At 37.6% G+C, this 25,643-nt stretch overlaps 2 protein-coding genes across 2 annotated transcripts; one reads left to right on the forward strand and one right to left on the reverse strand.

Moving 5' to 3' along the window:
• Positions 1-11,943: 11,943 nt before the first annotated feature.
• LOC126595958 (serine/threonine-protein kinase PBL27-like) lies at positions 11,944-17,342 on the forward strand. Its single transcript, XM_050262364.1, has 5 exons — positions 11,944-12,448; positions 13,181-13,377; positions 13,600-13,789; positions 15,599-15,990; positions 16,117-17,342. Exons 1-5 carry the CDS (start codon positions 12,301-12,303, stop codon positions 16,744-16,746), a joined length of 1,557 nt encoding a protein of 518 aa, XP_050118321.1. The 5' UTR covers positions 11,944-12,300; the 3' UTR covers positions 16,747-17,342.
• Positions 17,343-17,748: 406 nt separating this feature from the next.
• LOC126595957 (ISWI chromatin-remodeling complex ATPase CHR11) lies at positions 17,749-24,570 on the reverse strand. Its single transcript, XM_050262363.1, has 25 exons — positions 24,239-24,570; positions 23,766-23,900; positions 23,552-23,658; positions 23,201-23,313; positions 22,986-23,083; positions 22,688-22,867; positions 22,378-22,599; positions 22,017-22,151; positions 21,641-21,923; positions 21,476-21,549; positions 21,132-21,352; positions 20,941-21,028; positions 20,756-20,849; positions 20,488-20,676; positions 20,342-20,373; positions 20,143-20,216; positions 19,968-20,057; positions 19,788-19,857; positions 19,642-19,696; positions 19,496-19,554; positions 19,254-19,419; positions 18,693-18,871; positions 18,386-18,601; positions 18,148-18,249; positions 17,749-18,049 (listed from the first exon to the last, which is right to left on the reverse strand). Exons 1-25 carry the CDS (start codon positions 24,476-24,478, stop codon positions 18,032-18,034), a joined length of 3,240 nt encoding a protein of 1,079 aa, XP_050118320.1. The 5' UTR covers positions 24,479-24,570; the 3' UTR covers positions 17,749-18,031.
• Positions 24,571-25,643: the final 1,073 nt, after the last annotated feature.

The following is a 25,643-nucleotide window of genomic DNA, read 5'->3' on the forward strand; positions in this document are numbered from 1 at the left end:
GTAGGGAACTTTAGAAGAATGTTTTGAGTTGTCGAATGATATCATCCAATCCAATAAAACAAGGAAAATCTGAGAGTTAATTAGTGATGTCACGGTTAATTTGGAGCATTGTCATTCATAATTCAATAAGGTAGTAACTGGAAATCAAGTTATTTGCATGCATGTCATGTGTGGAGAAAAAGCCTATAGCTATCCCATCCATCATCTTATTTCTCAAATTTATTTTACAATCTGTCTAATTTTTCATACTTGCTTGTTTGTTTCAACTTCATCCAAATCAAAACCCCCCTTTTAGTTTCTTGTTTCAAAGTGTTTCAAATATGTTTTAGTTTGTGTTTTTAAGTGTTTTGATTCAAGTAAAAGTCAATTTTTGTCCAAAGTCATTCCTAGTGTTTAGTTTAAGTTTATTTGGTTGTTTTAAGCTGTTTTAAGTATTTTAAGTTTGCTTTGAGTCTTGAGAGTCTTATTAAGTGTTTTTAAGTTTAATTTTATGTTTTTGAGTCAGTTTAGAGGTTATTAGCAAGCCCTCCTAATCCCCGGTCCAGAACGATCCCTACTTATACTTGTACTACAATTGTCAAAAGAGGGTTAAATTTGTGTGCTTATATATTTCGCATCACTGGCCTCTGGGTTACTCCTTAGAAGTTGTATTTTGATGGTTCCTACACTCAGAAGGCTTTAGAAGCTGGGATTGTAATTATCAACACTTAAGGGGTTTATCATTATTACTCATTTCTCCTAGATTACCAAGGGAACACCAATAATCGGGCAGGGTATGAGGCCTTAATAATTGGTTTGGAAATCTTGATGGATATGGGGGCAGTGGAGGTAGAGGTGTTTGGTGATTCAGAGTTGGTAATAAACCAGCTAAATGGGGAGTTCAAGTGCAGACATATCACCATGGCAGGGTATTACTTGGCGGCCACGCAATTGCTGAGTTATTGGGATTCTGAGATATCGGTTAATCATGTTCCCAAAGGATCCAACCTAGCGGCCAACGAGATGGCGCAAATAACCTCAGGCGTGCCAATACAGGAAAGGAAATATGGGGTAAATGTCGAGATTCAAAGAAGAAACCTTCCTTCTATCCTGGAAAGAGGATTTAGTCTGGATGTAATGGTTCTAGAAACGGAGATGGAAGATTGGAGGTCGCCCATCATTCAGCATTTAAAGGATCCCTCTTCACCCACAAGCAAGAAGAATAGACAGCAAGCAACCAAGTTGTTTTATAGGCGAAGAACCTGTTAAGGAAAACTCCAGACAGGTTACTATTGAAATGCTTAGGCCAAGAGGAATCCATGAGAGTGATGGCCGAAGTACATGAAGGAATATGCGGAGCACACCAGGCTGGAACGAAGAGAGATGGTTGCTTAGAAGGTATGGGTATTTCTGGCCTGACATGGAAAAAGATTGCAAGTCCTATGCTCGAGGCTGTGAAGAATGTTAAAGGCACGGACCCTTCCAACATGTGCCCTCAGTGCCTTTAAATCCAATGGTCAAGCCTTGGCCCTTCAGAGGATGGGCAATAGACTTCATCAGGCAGATCTATCCAGCTTCTAGCAAGGGGCACACTTTCATAATTGTAGCAACGGATTACTTCACCAAATGGGTAGAAGCATCGGCCGTAAAATCCATAACCTCAGCTACAGTCAAGAATTTTATTGAGACCAAGATTCTGTACAGATTTGGTGTGCCCGAAACCATAATAACGGATCGTGGGTCATCTTTTATTTCAAAAGAAGTTGAAGAGTTTGCAAGCAAATACAAAATAAAGATGATCCAGTCCAGTCCTTACTATCCACAGTTAAATGGCCAGGCAGAATCCAGCAACAAGATTTTGGTAAACATTATCAAAAGAATGGTGACAGATAGTCCGGAAAAGTGGCATGAAAAGCTGGGAAATACTCTGTAGGCATACAGAACTTCTAAGAGGGCAGGAACAGGGACAACTCCTTATGCTTTAACTTTCGGGCAAGATGCAGTGCTTCCCAAGAAATCAATGTAAGTTCTGTCAGAATTCAAAATCAGTTTGGGTTACACAGTGAATAGTACATCGAAGCCATGTGTTAAGGGATTGAAGACTTAGATGTAGCCCGAATTGAAGCCTTGAAACCAGATTCAGGAAGGAAAGAAAGCTGTTGCCCGAGCTTATAACAAAAGGGTAAAGATAAAGTCTTTCAAGGAATGAGATTTAGTGTGGAAGATAGTCCTTCCTCTATAAGCTCAGCTCAGGGGCTTTGGAAAATGGAGCCCGACATGGGAAGGTCCTTTCATGATTAGTTGAGTATTAGACAAAGAAGGATATTACTTGGCGGACATCGAAGGAAATTGGCAGAAACATCCCATTAATGTTAAATTCTTGAAAAAGTATTGTCCTACATTATGGGATGTTAGAGATTGTTATATTGAAGAGGATGCAAGGTAAAGTAGGCTTCGGGATACAAAAGTGCAGTGTATGTTCATCAATCACTCAAGAAGACAGAAAGACACAAAGCTGCTAAAATAATGTTTATTTCATTTCGACAAATTGGTGAAATTTACAAACAAATTCAATTCCGATGTACTACGTTCTGGATGCAATGGTGTCTCGGCTGATTTTCCTATGTCTTCATGGATAGAATCCGATCAGGTGATCGGGTTGTGCGGCCAAGATGAGCTTGGTAGAGGATCCTCAGACAGAGCCATTACCATACATGATGGTGAAGCCTGACTTATCATGGCAACGAGCAGGAAAGCAAGCCTTCATGAGGAAACCACCTGACCAAGGGTGTTGGGGATAGCGGGGTGTTTGACCAAAGGTGTTAGAGATAGTAGTTATCTGATGAAAACTCTTTTTCTCACGAAAAGGAAGTTTTAGGAAACCCCACTTGAATCCTGAAGAACTCATTTCACAGTTTTGGGAAGAAAACTAAGGAGGCAGAAACGCTCAAGGTTGATAACAGATGAGGTTGAAGATGATTTGAGCAGGAATTTATAGGAATATCAGAAGGTAGTTCAAGAGTCATGAGAAGATTAAGAGACTCCGGGTTGTGTTGATCTCAACCAGAAGATACAAGTTCCAAGAACAAGGGTAAATGCGCATGCAGCTATTCAATCAATATTGGTGCCTGGAGTTCCAGTCTAAATATTAATTGAATGGGGCACTATTTAGGTTAAAACTTGAACTTTGGGCTCAAGAAGGAGTTGGCCCAAAAGAAAGAAGTCTAGAAGGAGAAAAGCCCAAAGCCCAGCCAAAGCCCAGAAAGCAGGAGAGGTCATTTTCTAACTAGGTGTAGACCATTTGAACCACTTGCTCACCTACTTAGAGGTCAAGTGGTGTAGACCAGCCAGCTAATCAGCCCAAAAGCACTTTACAGTGGCAATACAAGTAAAAAGCTGATGAGTCATTGCCCTTCAAGTTGCATTCAGGTAAGATTACTGCTACAGGAGGCCAAGCCAAACTGTTTATAAAAGAAGAAAGAGAAATTAGAGATAAGGACACTCAATCAAACAAACAAATACAAGCACAAACTCTGCTCAAACCAGATTGGCTTTCAACGAAGCTGTAGTCAGCCAAAGCCTTCATCCCTTTCGGGATCAACCCTCACCCAAAGCCTTTGTAATAGCTCAGCTACCTTGTCTAGAACTTGTTGTAGTATCGATTTCCTTCGGTAAACCCATCTCCCTACCTCTCTTTCTAAAGCTCTCAAACCCATTGATAAACCACAAAGATAGGAAGTTGCAAGACGATCAACCTTGCCCGACAAGGTGAAACCTTGCCCGACCCTCTTTGTTTTTGTCTTTTCATTCAGTAGTCTAGCAATATGTTGTATACTTCCAGTTGTATCCAAGTTATTTATGGCAAGTTGATGATTAAAAAGGCTCCTCAGTTCTTGAATCCGATTTAAATATGTCTTCATAGATTAAATCAGATCTAAGTTCTAAGCCCTCGGGCATGTAAGATTGATCATTTAAAAGTCTTTGGTCTCAAGGCATAAAAAAGAACCTTATGTGGACTTAACCCATCCACAACAGTCTTTGATAAACAAGAAGTCCGAAGTTACTTAGGGCGAAAGTAATCGACCTATCCCTTAGTGTTATTTTTATTATATTATGATTATCGAAGAGCGTTTGATCATAGAAGGAATTCTGATGGGAAGCCTCAAGGCCTACACCTAAGGCCCTATAAAGGCACCTATTTGGATTATTTCTGCTTGTCGGGCTCGGGTAATCAGAAGTATAATAGTTATAATACTTCTGTAATCAATGAAAGAAAACATTATATATTCAAGTACTGGGTTAGTTCCTGATTGGAAGCCTCAAGGTCTACACCTAAAGCCCCACAAAGGCACCTTTCATAACTAAAACAGCCTCTCGGGTATATATACAACTAAAACTCAACATATGTCATGCTGAAGATGGCAGTGGCACACCTGAGCACTTAAAAGTTAATCTTGATTGTGAGCCTCAAGGCCTATACCTAAGGCCCCACAAAGGCACCTTTCAAAGTTAACTATGTCCTTCTCTTTCAGCCTTGCCCGATAAGCCTTGCCCAACAAGCTTTGCCCGACAAGCCCGCCAGTGAAGCAGAAGCCCGACAGAAAGCATCAACTGGCGCCAACCTCTCGGGGAGCTATGTGCTCGTCGGCTAGGAAACATCCCCAACGGAAATTCTAGCCACGAACAAAATCAAAACTCTTATTTGCTTTCAATACGTAATAGTTATCACTAACTTTTCTTTTTCTGTCTTATTGTATTTCCCATGTAGAGAGCTAGAACTAGAAGGACGGTAAAATGCTCGAATAATGGAACAGAACTGAGATTATGCCCGAGATATGGTAATCTTTCTGCTTTACCAAAGCCAAATCACAATTTGTTTTAACACAAAGAAAGATGCTCTGTAAATCCAGGGATATGGCACCCCTCTTTGTTTTTTGGATTGGATTTGGTGCATTATCGAGTAAGTGTTTTTTTTTTTTTTTTTTTTTTGAGAATTATCAAATAAGTGCTTGTGTATGCTGTCTGCAGATATTACAGTAATAACTGCAAATACAAGTTGAGAGGAAGACTATATACCTTTTGTGATGCAGCTGGAGTTCGTGATCGTCTGCAGTAATCTTCAACTCAAGTTGCATGAAAATGCTTGGGTGCTTTTGAAGTGTCGACAATAGAATCATTTCCTTCTTTTAACTTAATTAATCTAATTTTCTTTCGATTAAATGATGGAGTAGCCGATTAGAGCCCATTTGAAACTCAAGAAGAGATTGAAATTGGGGAATGCTCATTGAAGCAGGTAAGGAATTGAAATTGGAAATTAGGAGTTTGATCTGAGTGCAGAGTCATTGGATGGAACTTTGCAGTATATAGTTATAAGGTCAAGTGCTCATTGAGGCTTTCTTTTTACTGTAGGTAAGTCAAAGAAAGCTAAGAAATAGAAAAAGAAGGATGGTAATTCATTTGAAACTCGAGAAGAGATTGAAATTGGTGAAATGCTCACTGAGGTTGGTAAGGAATTCAAATTGGAAATTGTGAAGCGGATCAGGATCCTCTCCTGAGCTTAGGAGGCCTCATGAGTAAACCCACCCCCTAAGCAAATTCATCGGACCGTTGAAATTTAATTCAACGGCTACATACAGGGGGCCCTTCTAAAAGTTATAATAATTGTAGCCGTTTGATCAAATTTTAACGGTCCACCATTTTGGACTCAATTTTGGATATATGTGCAAGTGCATTTTAGCCACATCACCATCATTCTCAAATTCATGCAAAATGTATATAGCTTGGATTTAGAAATCCGTCATTTTGGTTGTACATAGAATGCAAATTAAAAGACTTATTTTACCATATGGATTCAGCTGCTTTGATTGGTTTATGAATTATTTAGATATATAGATGAGTTGAACTGTAGTTACAATTTCAAATCCCGTAGCGGAGCACGGATATTCTTGCTGGTATAGACTACTCCGCATGCAACTAAAGATGTATATTCTGTTTGTGTGTTTCATTGGCGTGGCTTTGGTTGCTTCATCCCCACTTCAAGTTAATTAGCTTTTGTCAGGATAAAAAGCTATACAACGGAGAGAAAGCTATCGCAAGCATGTACATTTCATCAGACAAGTACTTGTCCTGCTTTTCATCCATGTCATCGATATATATCGATATAGATATATCGATCTAAACTCTGGAGAGTTCGATGCATGTATGCATATATATTCAAGAACTTGAAAAAGGTTGATAAAAAGATGATTAGAAGGGTCACTAATTCATGACTTGATGTAAGCGGCCAATTACTGTTTGTAATAAAGAGGTAAATTCCCAATTTACAAGCTCCAAAACTACCTCTAAACCCTTGTATTAATACAAAGATTAGCCGATATAATCGGCATTAACGCACCAAAAGCAAAAGAATTCTCTCGTTGCCGAAATCGTACAAGTAATAGTGAAGATTCCAATCCCATCTACTTTCACTTTGTATTATTAGATTGATTTTCCCAAGGCTAACAAATAAAATTAGGACTTGATGACGCTAAAACCTATATAATTGTGCTGGCTTCTATTGTCCTTGAGAATTATCATTGGCCTATTATTTTTATTTAAGAAATGCCAAGAAAATTATTTAAGAAGTGAGATTCTTTGTGAATTCTCTATCACCTCAGGATTAACGTTAATTTTCGTAACAATATTATAAAATATTATGCAAAAAATATAAGGTGGCTAAGAGTCCATGGAGAGTCTCATAAGCATTTCTCTTTTCTTTTTTTTAATTAATTTGTTTAGCCAAAATAGTTCTTAAGATTGTCATAACTTCTCACTTTGGTCCATGAGATTTAAGATCGATAGAAGTGGTCCCTGAGATTGTCATAACTTCTCACTTTTGTCCACCATCAAATCATTTTGGTTCTTTTGTGAAAAATCTTCATTTAATTGAAGAAATCACTACTTCAATTAGAGGGATTGATTTGACAAAATACCCTCGGTTTAACAGAGATTTTTCACGGGATAACCAAAATGAATTGACGGTGGATAATCTTAGGAAGCACTTTTACTAATTTTAAATCTTAAGAGGGACCAAAGTGAGGAATTATGTAAATCTCAAGAACCATTTTGGTTAAAAAGCTTATTTTATTTTAACAAAAGTGGCCTAAGATGCATGCCCTCGCATCGTGGCATGCCAAAACATCGTTGTTGGCCTCGACATGACAAGTTTCGCAAATTGTTGGCAGAATGCATGTCATGACACGTCATGCATTATGTTGACAATTCGCAATGCTTGTTATGGTGTGCCACAATATGAGGGTTAGCGTGTCAAGACAAGTCATGGCTTGTCAAGACATGTGATGCCCTGCATTATGGCAACAACTCGCAAGGCTTATTATGACATGCATTTTTCTAACACTTTGCGTACTATTTCGAAATAATTTTAAAAAATGATAGGAAAAAGTAGACCCTGGGGTCTAAAATTATTTTTTTAGAAATTAGTACAAAACAAAACGCTATCATATATGAACATACCAGTAAGAACATGTTCATTAGTAAAGCTGAAAATTTATATGTGTTTTTACCGGTAAGAACATGTTCATTAGTGAAGCTGCAAATTACAAGTTTTCTTACCGGTAATAACCTTTGTAAATTTTTAGCTCAAGAATGTATTCTTACTGGTAAGAACGCTTCATATATAATTGTCTACTATATTGTAGTAATTTTCAAAAGAAAAATTTAAGGCTCCGGAGTCTACTCAGAGTTTTTCATAACACACTCTATGCCATTCTAATCGTCCAACATTACAACCCATACATTAGTGCATATGAAGTTTTGTATTATCAGTAGAAGTCTGGAAAGGTACCTAGATTGGTCGGTACTCATTGGGGCAAATCGTGTAGTGTATTTGACATTAGCAGTGTGACTCTGTATGATTGTTGGGTGATCAACTAAGCTTCTTGGTTATTGCTGAACATCAGCACATGCAGTTTGGTGCGTCCTTGTTAAGTCTGCAGAGGCTCACACCCTCACAGCCGTAGGTAGTGCCAATACATTCAGCTTTTAGCTAATGGCTACGAGGATTGAGGTCTATGGGTGCATATTGGGTTAGGTGGGATATTTATATGAGTTGAATTGAACTTGAAGTAGAGAAAGAAAGAAGCAAACATTTTGTCTACATGTTCAAAAACTATTTTTTGTATACCCTAATTTAGCAGATTATGAAGCGTGCTTGTTCGATCGGTGGAGGAATTTTTATTGTATTTATATCTTTGGCAACGTGGTATTTTCATTCCACTCAAATTATAATATGTAACATTTAATATCACGTGACAGTATTATCGACACAAACAAAAATTTATCCATTTTGTATCATGGGAATTGCTAAATGCTCAAAAGTTAGGTTAGTGGGCTAGACAATTTTTTTTTTAAATTTTATTTTTTAGATTAAACTATATATAATAGAGGATGGATTTGTGGCACCATTTTTTTTTTCACAACTTTTGACACATGTTTTTATGGGACCCACTTCGTAATGTATTTCCATGATGCGAACTGACTATTTTAAAGGTATTTTCTCAAAGATCATGTCTACCCACTAAAATCTAAAACCATATGACCATTGGGTTATATAATCGTATTTGTTCGTTTTTTTCACTATAAATGAATGTCTTTATAATTTTAAATTTGTCTAATTTTTTGTAGAATGATCTGTAAATAATGCTCTAAAATGCAAACGATATGAATCGTTAAAATATATTACGAAGCAAATTCTATAAAAACATGTACAAAAAATTGTGTAAAAAAATGACGTTACCAATCCGCGTCTATATAATATCATGAAATGACAATTTAATTAAATGGTAAACAATTCAAATTCCAGCTCCTAAAAGCAATAGACAAAATGTCTTCCTTTTGACCTTTTTACTCACATTTGAATTCGTCACCCCCAATTTGTGAACTCATAATTTTTCTTCTCTTACCAAATAATTTTATTAATTTTGAGTCAGACTAATTGGGTTGCGGTAGGGATGTTAGGCAATAGTTGTTGGTTTATTTGACCAGAAAAAAAAAAATTAAAAAAGACATTAATAATTTTACTGGGCCATTCCAAGTTACAGCAGACACTAATCAGTTCATCTTTATTAAATAAAATGGCCAATTACATTTTATCCTCCTAAGTTTGGATGCAGTTGCAATTTCATACAATATCTTTATAATATCTTAATTTCATACATTTACTTTCATTTCTCTACAATTTAATATTTTCATTAGTTAAACTGTCAATTTGACTGTTAAGTAATGATGCGATAAACGTGGATCACACATTCCATTCCGCGCAAGGCCGCCACCACTGCAAACCCCACGCGCCGACACTCTTTGCCTGCAACCCAACAAACCAGGCGCTCTGCAAACCACCACCTAAAACTGCGAGCCCAATTCCCACAATTTTTGTTTTTGGTTTGGTAGGTCTCCCTCTATCTCTTTTGGCTTTCCTATTTTGTATCTTCTTGGCAGAGCCGATATGAGGGTGTGCAACAGGTACCACAGTAAGGAACCCCCGATTCGGAAGAGTCCATAAATTTTCATTACATGTATACATATACATATAAAATAATTAGATGCAAAAAACAATCTTATTTGTGGTTCTAGCGCAAGTGGTTTAACTCTTCTTTCTTATAGCCCATGTACTGGGTTTGAATCCCAGTGATATTGTTTTGTTATATTTTAAGCTTTTGCAAATGTGTAAATAGGAGATAACAAAAAGGCATCCAACGTGTATCAAACTCAGGACCTTTGAAGGTAAGGAAAAACACAAACAACTTATTTTTGTTGCAATAACTTATAATATTTTAGTTTTATAGATGAAAAAATTAAAAATAAATAATAATAAATAAATATAACATTAAAAAAAATGAAGGGCCTCCATCTAAGTTTTGCACAAGACCCCTCAATACTCAGGGCCAACCCTGCTTATTGGAGCGGCATCGATTAGAATCCGATTTCGCAGTAAAAAATTGTTGAAGCGAGAGCACGCCAAGACTTAGGCCATCAACTCAGAGTTAATTGAGAGCCTTACTTTCCAAAAAGTTTCTTTAACATTTCTCATAACTTATACAGTAATATTATTCATACCATGTTTTTATACTATATTTCTATACCACCTTAGGTTGCATCTGATGTTGACACCCACATTATTTGAAAAATTTGCAAAACACAAGGAAATGAAGGAGTAAGACTCATCGTATATTACAATCATAATTTAACTAACTAGTTTTTCTTAATTATTAGTTTATTAAATAATGAACTAAATTTAAAATTTTGATTAATTCAAATGATGTGGCTGTTCACATCAAATACCACCTAAGGTGATATAAAATGTGGTACAAAAACATAGTATGAATAACATTAATTATATTTGGTTTTTCAAATTTTAAAAATTGTCAGAAATGTACTGCTATTGTGATCTCTCCCCCATAAGGTTGGATCAGACACCATGACGGCACACCTTTTATCCACTAGAGAGGAGTAGCCCATTGACCCATCTCTCCATCCAAAGGCTCAAACCCCAACATCACGAACAATCAGATAGTCCCTACCGCACCGGATAGCAGCCCTCTTGGAGGCAGATTGTCTGCCCTACTTTTGTCATACATTTCCCATCATCTCCTGTGTTGTGTGGTCACGGTTAAATCACGTCAACATTTTATATTAATTTTTTTATAGATATAATAAGATAAAATACAATAAGAATATAAAATATTAACGTAATTCAATTGTAACAGCACAAATAAAAATAAATGAGAAAGATATGGTATTGGGAAGGCAGGCAATCTGCCTCCAGTCCAGCCCTCTTCCCTACTCAAAGTCTCTGCGTAACTAATTATAATACATGTGTTAAGAATCGTGTGGATGCACATCCATCGGGAAGGTGGGTCCCACTTTCCCGACCGTGATTATGATTATTATTAGTACATTGGTTAATTTTGACGTCCGTCCAAGTACCGTTTTTCAATGCAGTCGGAATTCGATGAAGTATTATTATTATTTTATTTAAATTATAATATATTTATTGACAAGAATATATAATAATATATTGTATTTACATATTTTTAATTAATTTTTAAAAAAGTTAGGCATGTAAAAAATTATATATTATATGAATATTAGTGTGTATATATTTGACTGGGAATAGTTATTGGTATTCCAAAAATCTCATTCTACATTCTTGATAAGTGTATTTTTTTTCTTTCAAATATAGAAAGTTTAGAGTGTAAAATGAGATTTTTGAAGTGTCAATAACAATTCCCTATTTGACCATAAAAAATTATCATATATGAATTTAAATTTATCAAGTTCACTCTCAAAGGAGGCCAGGGCAGAGCTCAAAATTTTCCTTAGTTAAAGGGCATTAATCTCCACTTATATTTGAGAGACAAAAAAAAAGTTATGATTAGAATTTCTTCTATAGTTTCATGGTTTTTTTTTTTTTACTCAAATTTGTTAAGCCAATTTCTACATATTTTTTCTTGATAAAAGCTTATTATATTATTTAAAAATTTCAACTAATCAATTAAAGTACTGTAAGCATCATGAATTTTTTCTCTAAACAGAATTTCAGTCGGAGCAACAGCTCTATAGGCACCCTTGAGAGAGGCATATTAATTTTCATCAAGCTTTATTATATACATTAAATAAAATAATATGTTACATGAGTTCTTAGTATTTATTAAAATTATCTATACCAAAAAATCACAAAGTAAATAAAAAAAATAAAAAAGCAGAGCAAAAAGGTTAATTTCTTTTTTCTTGGTGGCATCAGGGCATCTTCTTATTCTTCCATGAGATTAACATTACGTATGAGTATTTAGCTCCAGATGACTACATAATTTCATAATTAATTAAAAAGTTAATCACCCCTCTTATTATTTATTATTGTTTGTTTTGAGATATATTATTTCATTATTGTTGGTCCGCTTATTTAACATATATTTTTAACTTGTATTATATTTTTCGTGGGGGTCTTCTTTTTCTTTACCTTCTCTTCTTACACCACAGGACCACACCAGCTTTTTTTCTTCGATTTGTTGATCTGCTTCTTCAGATATGTTGGTCTCGATCTTCCCCTTAAATGGCCACTTGGAATCCTAGAGAGAGAGAGAGAGGGAGAGGGAGAGAGAGAGGGAGAAAGTGGGTGAATTTTGAAATTTTGATTGGAATTGTGAGATGGGATTGTGTGTGTGGACTGTGGGGAAGAAGGTAGGTGATGACTGATAAGTGATTGTTGAAAAAGTTTTGAACTTTTTGTTGGGGGGCTTTTGATTTTTTGCTTGGAGTTTTGATATGGGTGGGTGCTTTCCTTGTTTTGGGTCATCCAAAAACAAAGAGGGCAGTGGTGGTGGTGGTGGTGTCAAGGAAGTCACCAAGAAGGACTCATCAGTTAAAGAAGGCTCAGCTGCTCAGTCTCACCGTGTTACAAGAGTTAGCTCTGGTGAAATTTTCTCTCCAATTTTTTATTTTTTCTGGGTTTCTTTGGTTTTTGATTGGTGGATTGTGGTTGTGCTGAATTTTGTGATTTTTTTTTTTTTTTTGGGTTTTATGGTGTTTTGTAATCATGGGTTGCTGGTAGAATTTGTAATTGGGTTGATCTGATGCATCTGTGGTTGTTGTTGGATGGTTTTGGTTGGTTTGGTAATTGGGGTTTTTATGGTTTCTCTGTTGGAGTAATTCCTTGTTTGTTGATTTTCTCGTATGTGTTGTTTGAATTTGAACTTGATGGAGATCTACGATTAGTTCCTGAAGTTTCGAGCATTTTTCTTTCGGTTTATAGCGTTTTGTGTTCATTCTTTAACCTTCAAATGTGAGTGAGAGAGAGATTCTGATAAGTTAAAGTAACAAAAATTTAGATTTCATGTTTTAAGCTTTAAGTTGACATGTTCATGGAATAACTGTTATGACATTTTATGTGTGCAACAGCATGGAGTAATTGTCATTGTTAGTAATTTGATTCTGAGGTGTTTGCTTCTGCATTTGCATTGAAGTAACATATAGGCCGGTTCAACCATTATCCTTCCTCGTTTTTCTTTCTTTCTTCCCATATTTATGAATGACCGTTAGGCTACTAAATAGTTTCTATAACTTCAGGAAGATGTTATCTTGGCTCTGTGTATCGTAGTTTCATTGTTAACCAAAGGTCTTTCTAACTTCTTTGCTCCTTTTGCAGACAAAAAGTCTCGGAATGGTTCTGATCCCAAGAAGGAACCACCTATTCCAAAAGATGGCTCAACAGCACACATTGCTGCACAGACATTTACCTTCCGAGAGCTCGCAGCTGCAACGAAGAATTTTAGGCCAGAATGTTTGTTGGGTGAAGGTGGTTTTGGACATGTCTACAAAGGTCGCTTGGAGAGCACAGGACAGGTAGGTTGATTGGTTTGGAATTAAATGAAGAAACATCATCAAAGCATGTTTTAAGTGTTTTTCTGAGTCATTTATACAATCTGTATAATTTAGGAACTTATTAAGCATTTTAGCACATTTTCCATTTTCCAAAGATGATGTGCAGAGTTTATTTGTAACATCAATTGCTGATTTTATATCTAGTCCATGATAGATGTCCCCTATGGAATTATTTGTTGCCAGGTAGTTGCCGTGAAACAACTTGACCGGAATGGCCTTCAAGGAAATCGAGAGTTTTTGGTGGAGGTTCTTATGCTCAGCCTTCTGCATCACCCAAACCTTGTCAACTTGATAGGCTATTGCGCTGATGGGGATCAACGCCTCCTTGTTTATGAGTTTATGCCTTTGGGATCCTTGGAGGATCATTTACACGGTCAGATTGATTTTCTCTTTTTACCATAGAAAAAGATAATGACTCTTCATTTTTTAGTGGCGATGCATCTTATATTAATTACCTATTCTTGATAACTTGTTCTGCCTGTGTTAGTCCTCGAATGTTGGTTTCCTTAAGGTGATCTTATGATCTTGCACTAGGATTTTAGGGATTCTTTTATGGCAACATTTCTCACATGAAACAAGAGTTAATCAGGGATTCAGCTATAATAGATTACCGTCACTGAAGTAGATGGGAATGCTGGTGAGTGATGATTAATTACTTAATTAGTCATTCCTGCTATTTATTTTACCATTCTGTCTTCGGGTCCGCACTCAACTGCTAGCATAATCCCTTGGTTACACGCATGAGTTCCTTTTTTGGTCAAAGTCATAGTGTTGTGCACTTCTTTCATATTTGATTATGCTTTCCATAGTGAGTTGTGGGATTCAAATCAGAAAAGCTTTGATAAAAAAATTTATTGAAGAAGATATGGTAATGCTTTATAATTCTAAGTTCTGTAATCTAGCCATCTAGCTCCTCATTGGCTTATGACTTCTGGAATAGCTCTTTGGGTTTATTGCGTTGGCGTGGCGTTGTGTTTCTGTTGTAGTTCTAGGCTTGTTTTGAGTAGTGAAAGTTCCAAATTTCATATTTTTCATATTTGTCAGTCCATGGAATGTGTACATTTAGGATACTAGTAGGCTAAGAAAGGCGCACTGTGATGCACATGGGATATGTACAGAATCCTATACGTAAGGCTGACATGGTAGTGAATGTGGATTCAACATAGAGGAAACCTTTAATCTGATCACCACTTTGTCGTAGAAGACATAAGGGATATTTTTACTGTATATTTAGTGGCTGATGCCAGAAGCGTCTTATTTACTGAATGTATGAAACCAAAATAAGGTCAGTAAGATAAATGCATGGAAATAAAGGAATAGACAATTTGGATTATTAGGATTGTTTGCTTTTCTGATAAGTTGAGGGTTATACCTGTCAAAGTTACAGTTGAGGGTAATTTTCCAAAATGGTTTTCCCATTGTTGATTGGATTCAAGGTCAAGGTATCAAAAAAGGACCTTCAAAAAATTGTTGGAACAGAAAAAAAAAAGTGTGTAAAAGGTCCTAAGTGAAGCTATGTAGCAAAAAGGTTTTCGTCAAGTTAATAGCTCCAATGATATGAACTGCTTTTCTGATGGTCAACTATGAAGACCCGGGTTCAAGTTTACCAAGGATCCCTAGGAAACCTTTCACGGTACAAACAAGTGAACGACTAAATACTTCTATGTTAAAGAAAGAATATGTTAATTGACGGTTATTGGCCTTTGCTGCAAACTGAGTACTTTTCTAACATCTAACATTCGAAGGGAGTATATGATTCAACGATGCATGGAAGAATGTGCATACATATGCCTCTATTCCTACATTTCACATGTACAAATCACTTCATTGACACACGTGTCAGGTCATTATTATTTGATTCTACTACAAGTCAACCATTCATTACCTGTCTCTCGTACAACTGCTAGGGTTCTAGAAATAGAGGGAAGTTTTTGTGTTTGATGCCATACCCTGAATATCTGGAGATCTAAGTACTACTTAATTAAGTGCACCGAGAAGCAAATATTGTGCTCAGTCATATCACCAAAACCCTAAACCCTAATTTTGCAGTATTATTATCCCTTTTTTTCTTCAACAATTTCTTCTCCCTTCAAATCTCTTTATTACTTACAAATCTGAAGTTTGTTTTCTGTGCGTAAAATTTCTTTAAATCATCCAGATTGCTTCTCTTTTACTTGTTCAGATCTTCCATCAGACAAGGAGCCCCTGGACTGGAATACAAGAATGAAGATTGCAGCTGGTGCAGCTAAGGGTTTGGAATACTTGCATGATAAAGCAAACCCTCCCGTCATATACAGAGACTTGAAGTCGTCAAACATCCTTCTTGACGAGGGCTTTCACCCAAAGTTATCTGATTTTGGGCTTGCAAAACTAGGTCCCGTTGGTGACAAGACGCACGTGTCCACCCGTGTGATGGGAACATATGGCTACTGTGCTCCAGAATATGCTATGACTGGCCAACTCACTCTGAAGTCTGATGTCTACAGTTTTGGAGTCGTCTTCCTTGAACTTATTACAGGGAGAAAAGCCATTGATAATACCCGAGGTCCTGGAGAGCATAATCTTGTTGCATGGGTAAGTATGCATTTGTCATTTTTAGAATTTTAGTTGGCAATATTTCTTTAGTATGACTCCACGAATTCACTTGAAGCGCTTTCCTTTTGTTTTCGCCTTTTCATTTTGTGGATCTTCGGTTTACAGGCACGGCCACTTTTCAAGGATCGTAGGAAGTTCCCGAAAATGGCCGATCCACTATTGCAAGGCCGTTACCCAATGCGAGGGCTTTACCAAGCTCTTGCTGTTGCAGCCATGTGTTTGCAGGAACAAGCGGCTACAAGGCCTCTAATAGGGGATGTTGTGACTGCTCTCACGTACTTAGCCTCCCAAACATATGATCCAAATGCAGCCACTACTCCTAGCAACAGAGGTGGTTCATCTACTCCTAGGCACAGGGATGAACGAAGGAACATGGGGGATGGGCTAGATAGCCCAGATGAATATGTACGTGGTGGGCGACATGGTTCTCCTGCTACGCATAAAAACTCACCTGATTTCAGAAGAAGAGACCCCAATAGGGACTTGAATACCGGCGTAGAATTAGGGAGGATTGAAACTGGCACTGGGTCTGGGAGAAGATGGGGTTTAGATGGGTTGGAACGACAAGAGTCTCAGAGAGACAGCCCACAAAGTGCTGGGAGAGCACGGGAAACTCCAAGAAACCGTGATCTAGACAGAGAACGTGCAGTTGCTGAGGCAAAGGTTTGGGGCGAAAATTGGAGAGAAAAGAAGCGAGCAAATGCGATGGGTAGCTTTGACGGAACAAATGAGTGAATGCAGCAACAAGGCAAGTAAAATTTTCTTCCGAGGAAAAATGTGTTGTAAGTTACTGGGGGAACATTGCGATGAAAGAGAAATTGCGAGAGCTACATTCATCCTTTACATATTGGTGTCCATGCTCACTGAGGGAATACGTGCTGTGTCATCCTCCGGCTTTGGCTATTGTTTGCTTGTGATATCATTCTTGTAGTTGAGTATGGAAACTGAATGCTCGGGTATTGCGATAAAGGAAGAAACACGGTAAGAGAAAGGGATTGGAGGAATGGGGGTAGTTTAATGATTTTCGGGTAGCGCCCGACAACAGAATGGTTGTATGCAACATTTTGGTCTTTGTATTAATTTTCCGATGCTCGTATTACAGGACAGGAGGGAAATTTGTCGGAATGATGTGTAATTTTTGCCCCTTATGATGTGTAGCCTGTAGATTTTGGGGAATTAGTGAGTTTGGTTTTGATGATGCTGTTACATGTTTGTACTCTCATACAATCTCATGTATGAATGGATTTCTGAGTCATGTTTTCGGCCTATACAGAAACGTCTGATCCCATGTAAAATTCCTCCTTTTGTGAAGTTATCTTCCCTTCGTGTTTCTTCATCGTCTTCATCGTTCAATTTACAAAAATGCTACTGCAAAATATTGGTTTTCATGCTCTGCTTTTGGTGAAGTTATCGCAACCTCCATGGTTACTACTTGACAACATTCTAATTAGACCACCAAACCCTTGCTAGAAAACCATCGACGAGAGAGGTCCTCAAGGTCAGCAGCCAACTTGACTAAACTCATGTCTGCTAGTATTATCAAACAATTGAGGTTTTGTCCCCTTAAAAGCCTACGCCATTAAAAACTAGGGTAAAGATAAGTTGCATGATAATATTGTAAACTACGGCAAAAACTCGAACTTGAGTGCAAGACAGCAATCACACGATAATAGTAATAAATCAAATTTCCTGCCCTCTGGAAAAGAAATATTTACTGCAAGTGCAAACGGAAAGGAATTAACCAAAGATACATCTCATTGAATGACATCCATGGCGTTCAAAACATTGTGTAAATCAGAACTAGTCTACTTGTTTATACATCTTTATAATTCAGCCAACCCTTCCGTAACAATATCACGGGCGCTACCAAGACACAGGTTATGTTGAAGCCTGCCCGTGATCCCAAAAACATCGGGTGAAAATGAAACTAAAACAGCCTAAACTCAATGCTCCATGCTTTTCGATGTCGAATTATCTGCATGTCCCAGCACCCAAGAACATCCAGGATCTTAATGTATGATCATTTCCTCCTTTTTCCCTGCAAAAATTAGTAATTTCAATTATTTAAGCCATCAGCCAACATTTAAAAGGAGATTACACATCAACAAATTCTGCAACTCGACAAAAGAAACATACCGAGCTGACATAATCATCCATGGTTAATTGCTTCCTCTTCTTTCCAGAATTTGGGCTCTCAGTTGGCTGTCTACCCAAGGCCCGCTTTGATGGTGTCATGCTCTGAAACAAAATATGATACATGATAACGCATTCGCTAATTTGGGACATTTGCTTTAGAACAAGCTTGGCACTAGACCAGGAACGAAAAACAAAAAATAAAGCACAGAACAAATGTGTGCATTTGGTGCCTTCAAACCTTAGCAAGCTTCTTCTCTTTGCGGGCCTGTCTCTCCCTCTCATCGTATTCTTGGTTCTCTTTCTCCACCAATCTAATTAATGTATCACACCTCCTAGCGAGTTCCTGAGTTGTGCGAGACTTCACAAACCAATCAAAACGAAACAAGGGTGATGTGCGGAATTCTGCCTTCAATTCGTCCCAATTCCCATACCCAAGTTTGTGAACCATGCATATCTGTAGTATAATAGACAAGAAAAACCACTAGAGATTAAACATCAAAAATCAGAAGTTTGCATAGAACAGAAGCTATAGTCTCAAACTGTACCATGAAACGATCGCATTCTTCATTGTACAACTTCCCCTTGTTTTGACCATACTGGATTTTCAATTCCAGCCATGGATTCTTGTAACGATCCAACTTCTTCCCAATGGCTTTCATGATCTCATCTTTGCGGGAAATTCTGGCCTCACCTCTTTCAATGTTCTTAATGATCCTGTCATAATCTGAAAGCACCAATAGAGTCAACAATTTGGAATCTAAGGTTCCAAAATCATAACAGCTCACTAAACAAAACCAAAGGACATTGTATGTATAATGTACGTATATAAACATAAGCGTCCCAAGTCAGCTCAATTACAAAGTACGGTTTTTTTTCTGATTTGCCAGTCAAATGATATGAAATTCATACCTGGACGACCGGGAATAAAATCATGTTTTTTGGTAAATTATTTAGATTTAAAACCAATTCATGTTGCATGAAGATAGTGTGTTTAAGGATACCAATTCCAAATCCTGCCTTTCAACATTTCCAAATAGAGCCTTAGACCTGAACCAACGACATTGTCTACCTAACCCTACAACACACAACTGTTGGATACCACTTACCATTTAACTCCTTGTATCTTTCTTTAAAAACCTTTGCGTATCTTTCAACTTCCTCCTCTGTTTTCCCTTCCATCTCAGCAGCAATGCTTTTTATGTCATTACGGCCATACTTCTCACAGCCCCTAATGAAGGTATTAAAATCTCTTCTACTCCAAGTAGAGAAACCCTGAAATTGACCAATTAAAAAGCTCAATAAATAAAACCTATACGAGAACCTCATTTGCAGCATATATTATACTTGCCTCTTCTAACAGGCTTTCCTTTTCTTCCACCTCCTCAGCAGTCAAAGGATCTCCAACTTCTAAACATTTGTACATGCAGTTAGCAGATGGAATAGCAGAAAACACAAAAGCAAATGGACTCGATTCTTATGAAAAACAATAAATACCTTCTGGTTCCTCCACCTCTATTGTATCTTTCAACTGATTCTTCTGATGAGTTTGCTGTGAATTTTTCAATAGAATTAAGATAGATAAATAGGGTGCAAAGGCATACATCTCAAGCCATAAAAAATAAGAGTTCACTTATACATACCATGAGGAACCGTACTTCCTTCTCATACAGCTCATTCAACCTCTGTGTGTTGAAAAATTGGAAATCATGTCTGGAGACAAAAAGGCAGAATAGACCATAAATATTATTGAACATTTTAAAAGGTCAAAGAACACAACACAGATGAGAATCAGTCAGCAGCTAGGATAAGGAGGCACTTACAATTGAGGCATGCGTGGAATTCGAGGCTCTTTCGGTTTTGCTGGAGCACCTTGGCGCATTGTTTGCTTAAAGTATTCGGACTCTGAGTAACTAATAACGAAAGCACAAAAATTCAGATTTAGAAACTAGGAGCAAGTAAATGCAAAGTAAAGAGGCAGACAGGTAAATTCCATACTTGCGCTTCCGCTCTCTTTTTGGTGGTTCAATCCAGTTATCGCTAACAATTTTCTTGAAATCAAGCTTGTCATCCTTCATCAGGTAAAAAGATACACATAAAATGAGTTATAAATCACAAAGATGAAGGTAAGCCAAATGAAATATACCATATCAATAAAAACTTGATAGAAAAAGAAAATTAAAAGAATAATGCCAACCTTTTCATCATCAAAGTCATACAATTCAGCAGCTGCAGAAACAGCACCAACATTAGAAAATTGCAAATTCCATTTTAACATCGATTGCAATAACAAAAATATAATCAAATGGATAAAGGACAATAACAATAAGTTGACAAACATACTATCATCCATCTTAAATTTGATAGCATCTTCAGTAAATTTCTTCATCTTTGCATCAAGCTCAGCAGTTGTCTCTTCTCCTTTAGCAATAATCCTATCTATGTCCTCATCTGTAATGGTGCTATCCTTGGAACTGAAGACCATTTCAGCACCAAACCTCACCATTTGAAGTAACTCATCTTTATTAACAGCTGCATACAATAACATTAAAGGGAATAAATTTGTGTATACGCTTATTTTAAAGATCTTAGAAAAAATTGTGTTGCTTACTTTTTTGCTCTGCTAATCGCCCTTGTTGAATCACCAAAGCATCAAGAGCAAGCTTTTTATAAGCCCTCTCAATAACTTTTTCTTCAATAGTATACTGTTTCAAATGTAAACGATTCACAGTGAGGAACTACCCATATACCAAAATTACTTGGTTTGAAATGTTTCAGATCAGAACACATTCATACCTCAGTGCAGAACCGGAACACTTGAACTTCTTTCTTTTGACCAATCCTGTGAGCACGATCTTGTGCTTGCAAATCAACTTGAGGGTTCCTACAACACATCACATATTAAAGCATATCAAACAGCTGAGGCATAGACATGCAGACAGAACAACAATGACTATCAGTATAAAGAAAATGATAAAGATGCTCACCAATCACTGTCATAAAGGATGACAACATCTGCAGTGGCAAGATTAATACCAAGTCCTCCAGCTCTGGTCGATAGCAAAAATACAAATTTCTCACTTCCAGGCTTGTTGAAGGCATCAATAGAAGCATCACGATCTTCTCCGCCAGTATTGCCATCAATCCGACAATACAGGTACCCCCGTAACATTAAATAATCTTCCAGGATATCTAGCAGCCTAGTCATCTGACATTTAAACCAAGGACCATATAACACAATTGAGATACATCTCTGGGCATGCATTGCAACTTGCAACGTATTTGCTTACACTCACATGAAAGTATAATGATTTCACAGAACAGAACTAACCTGTGAAAATATTAGGACCCTAGAATCACGCTCCTTTAACTTTGGAAGCAACTTATCCAAAAGAACCATTTTACCTACAATTGAAAATTTAACAAGGATGAGTTCGATGATCAAACAAACAATATGCATCAACAAAGTCAGTGAATTTTAAAATGTCAAGCTTACCAGCATTTGTGATGAGATGGTCTCCAGTCGTATAAGGAGGCCCGGGCTCAGCACCTTGAAAAAGATAAGGATGATTACAGCACTTACGAAGCTGCATTGCTATGTTCAGAAGGCGCTTACGTTCTCCACCAGCATTAACAACTTCAAGATCTTTTTGTAATAAAGCCCTGTAGTACTGTTTCTGCATTTGTGACATGCCTACTTTGAGTATTGTTTCTTTTTTCGGAGGCAAACCTTTCTCAACATCTGACTTCAACCTTCTAAGAAGAAATGGCCGGAGGACCTTAAAGAAGAATAAATCAAAGTGAGATATTGCAATCATAAAGCAGAGAGGACCAAATACTGTACTCAACAGTTGAGATGCCGTTAAGCCTACCTTGTGAAGCTGTTGAACAACCTCTTGCTGGTCGTTCTCACCAGATATTTGAAACCATTCATCAAAAGTTTCAGCAGAACTAAATATCTCTGGCAGGAGAAAGTTAAGCAGCGACCATAGTTCGTGAAGATTATTCTGCAAGTAAACCGCGGAAAAAAAAAATCAAGCATGCTTAAAAGGAATATTCTTGCTACTTTAAAATTAAATTTAACATAGGTTACCCTCCAAAAATTACATCCAGGCAGAAAAGATTGTAAACTTTCAAGTGTCATGCTAGATAAGCATAAATAAAACATCATCAAACAAAATTAATCCAGCATGTAGCATGTCCCAAAAATCAAAGAAAGATCAGAATTCATACCTGAAGTGGTGTACCCGTAATTAGGAGGCGGAAGTTAGTATTATACAGCCTCATTGTTTTTGAAAGCAGTGAATTCTCATTCTTGATACGATGAGCTTCATCAATTATTATATAACGCCAGCTAAAACGGCGTAAGCAGGTCTTCTCTTTGATGGCCATTTCAAAACTTGTAACACATATATCAAAATTCCCGGCAACCAGCAGGTCCTCACGTATATGCTTCTGCAAGATATAGAAAGTAATGAAATCTTGAACAGAGCATCCAAAACATAAATAACTCACCCATACAAATCACACCAGAATGACTTACTCTTTCATCAGGATTACCAAGAAACTTCACAGCACGCAAGATGGGGCAGAAACGCCGAATCTCATTCATCCAGTTTCCAAGAGTAGACTTTGGAGCAACTACCATATGAGGGCCAGTTATTCCTCTAAACTCATGCAGGTATCCCAATAAGGAGATGGTTTGCAATGTTTTACCAAGCCCCTGATGGAAGAGAACAAAACATATTCATCATTAAGACAGCTCACACAAAGTAAATACACAATTCAATATATGGAAGAAAGGAAAGATTTAACCCTATTAGCCGCAAATCGATGCTTACCATTTCATCTGCAAGGATTCCATTTATACCATTTTCATAGAGTCGTATGAGCCAGTTCAATCCAGCCAGTTGGTAATCCCTCATCTTCCCCTGAATACCTGCACAAAGGGAAAAAGGAAAGGCAAGTCTTAAACTTTAAACTGTGAAGTACATCATTTGAATACAGCCTTCTAAAAGTTAGAGAAAATCAACTAGATTGAAGAAAAATCTCTCACAAGAAGGTTGTGTCAAAAGCCGTGTGGTTCCAGCCCCAGCCAAACCATCTTCTTCCTCCTTAAGGCATTCTTCATCCTCTTCCTCTTCAGTTATTTTGGAAGCATGGCGACCTCTAAATTTGTGATTAAACATGTAAGCACCAGTAAGAACTTTTAAAATCTTACTTCACTATTGCAAATATCATAACCAATCAAAGGCATTCATCCTACTTTTTTAAACAAAAGAAATTCTAGCTCAAAAATTCAATTCCTATTTATCTCTTCAAGGCAAATAAATTTCCGAAGACAATAATCAATGACATGATAGTATAGATTGAATATGCAAGACTCTTCAATGATTATTGAACTTACTTTCCCTTCACTTTCTTCTGAGATGCAGATGGGTCACCTTTAGCAAAATGGGCAAATAACTCTGTTTGCTGCAGAAGATACTTCAACCGTCCCTTCCCCTTATTGTTCTGCAATTAAACCAACACCAAAAAAAATCAGCTACCTTATACAAAGGACTATATATCCAATAACAAGTACAAACTCAGCACTGTATTAACCTTTCCAATGCACTCACCATGTCAGCCTCAATGGCTGCATTTTGTGCATCCAATATTTCCTGAACCTTTTGTCTCTTCATATTTTGCATGTCTCTGAGCCTCGCCTTCTCACGTTTTCCAATTTCAGCATTACTTAAATTAGCTTCATCATCCTGCATGAAAAACAGAACCTTTGGTCAGAAAAGGTGTGCCGAAATGCTTTGGCACTTAAACCAGCAAATCTTAAAGGCTCAAACCCAAGTACAATATGCAATTGACAACTATTATCCACCAAAAAATAAATAATTTTGAGAAGTTATGATTCTTCTATCCCAAAAAAGAGGAGGAGTAACCGATCCCTAGACCGCCAAAACCCTAGCTCAACAAATTCCCAAATTTCAATTTGCAACAACCCAAGCGCAGTAACACCTCACAGCTCAGATCCAGTGAAAAGAACGAACAAGGCAAAACCGTAGACACTACCGCGATGGTAAAATCATAAATGTTATACCTCTTCTCCATCCAAACCATCATCGTTCTCATCGACCGGCACGTCATCGTCGGAGCCAGGGGAGTTCTCGTCGGCGGCGACCTCGTCGTCGTCGGAGTCAGCGGGGCGAGCCACGGCTTCGAGCTCCTCCTCATCGACCTCGTCCTCCTCCTGGTCGTTGATCGGCTCTTCGTCGGACGAATTGGAGCCGTTGGATAGGGCGTCGTCGGACGAAACCTGAGGCTTCGAAGCTCTCGCCATGGCGGTTGTTAATTTCTCAGATCGAGGGTTTCGTAATGAAAGAGGAGAAGAGTGAGAGATAAAAAGAGAAGAGAGAGAGAGAGGGGGGTGGCTTTAAATTTTGGATTTTTGAAGCCCCTGGGCGAAAATAATGAAAACTTGAAAACTTTGAAAATTTAGCGAGAGTGGGGGTGCTTCGGGGGCGGAGGAGGTTATTAAATAGATGCGTTTACAGCCGTCCGATTTGGAAACTGAGATGTGCGGTTTAGAAAAGCGTTCGGTGGGAAACATCAGAATTTCCCGCCAATTGGAAAGTGTGATTTCCCGCTCCTGTGTAATTGGGTCGTTGGTTCTGTTCCTCATGGAACGGGTTCCCGGATCATCTGCTCAAAAAACTTCTTTTTTTTTTGGTTTGGGTGCCCTTTTGGGTCTACGGGCTCAATATTTTCTAGGATTAACTCAATTTATTACTTTAAAGTTTTTTTATTTTCATCATCTGATATATAAATTTTTTTTCATCTTAGAGTGGTATATAAAGTTCTAATTTTGGGACACTTTTATAAATCCGTTATGGTTGCTGTTAAATTTGCCGTTAACTGATGACGTGACATCCACGTAGACAATGACTGGGCGTCACATGAATATTAAAAAATAAAAACTAAAAAAATTTAAAATAAAATAAAATAAAAAAAACTTCCCTTCTCTCCTCTACACCCACCCTTCCCCCTTCCCTCTTCGACTCCACCCACTCCATTTCTCTCTTTCTCTCCCTCCCACATCTCTCTCCGTCAATGGCCTCCTCCAAGTCTACTTTACTAATCACCACCTAATTCCTCCTCTCTTTTTTTTCTCTTCCACAACCACCACCATCCAATTAAGCTCGGCCCAAGTCCCTAAAAACAATCTCAACCATCGTCGGATTTCAAATGCACTAATCATTGGATCCACATCCGACAATTCCTGTCAGCCTTCAACTTTAATCTTTTCTCCAACTGCTTCGGCTACCCTCTATTCGACGACTCTCGCTAACGTCGTCTACCTCCTCTACTACACCAGCATCGATTCCCTCCGCTACCTTTACGACCTCGATTAGAATTCCTGCTCTGAGCATGGCCTCAATTTGTTTGAGTTTTTGACTCAAGACGACCCAAATTCATGGAATCAAAATATCAGTATCTCCACCGTC

Source organism: Malus sylvestris, chromosome 13 (genome assembly GCF_916048215.2).
Source record: "Malus sylvestris chromosome 13, drMalSylv7.2, whole genome shotgun sequence".
In the NCBI taxonomy this organism is placed as follows: domain Eukaryota; kingdom Viridiplantae; phylum Streptophyta; class Magnoliopsida; order Rosales; family Rosaceae; genus Malus; species Malus sylvestris.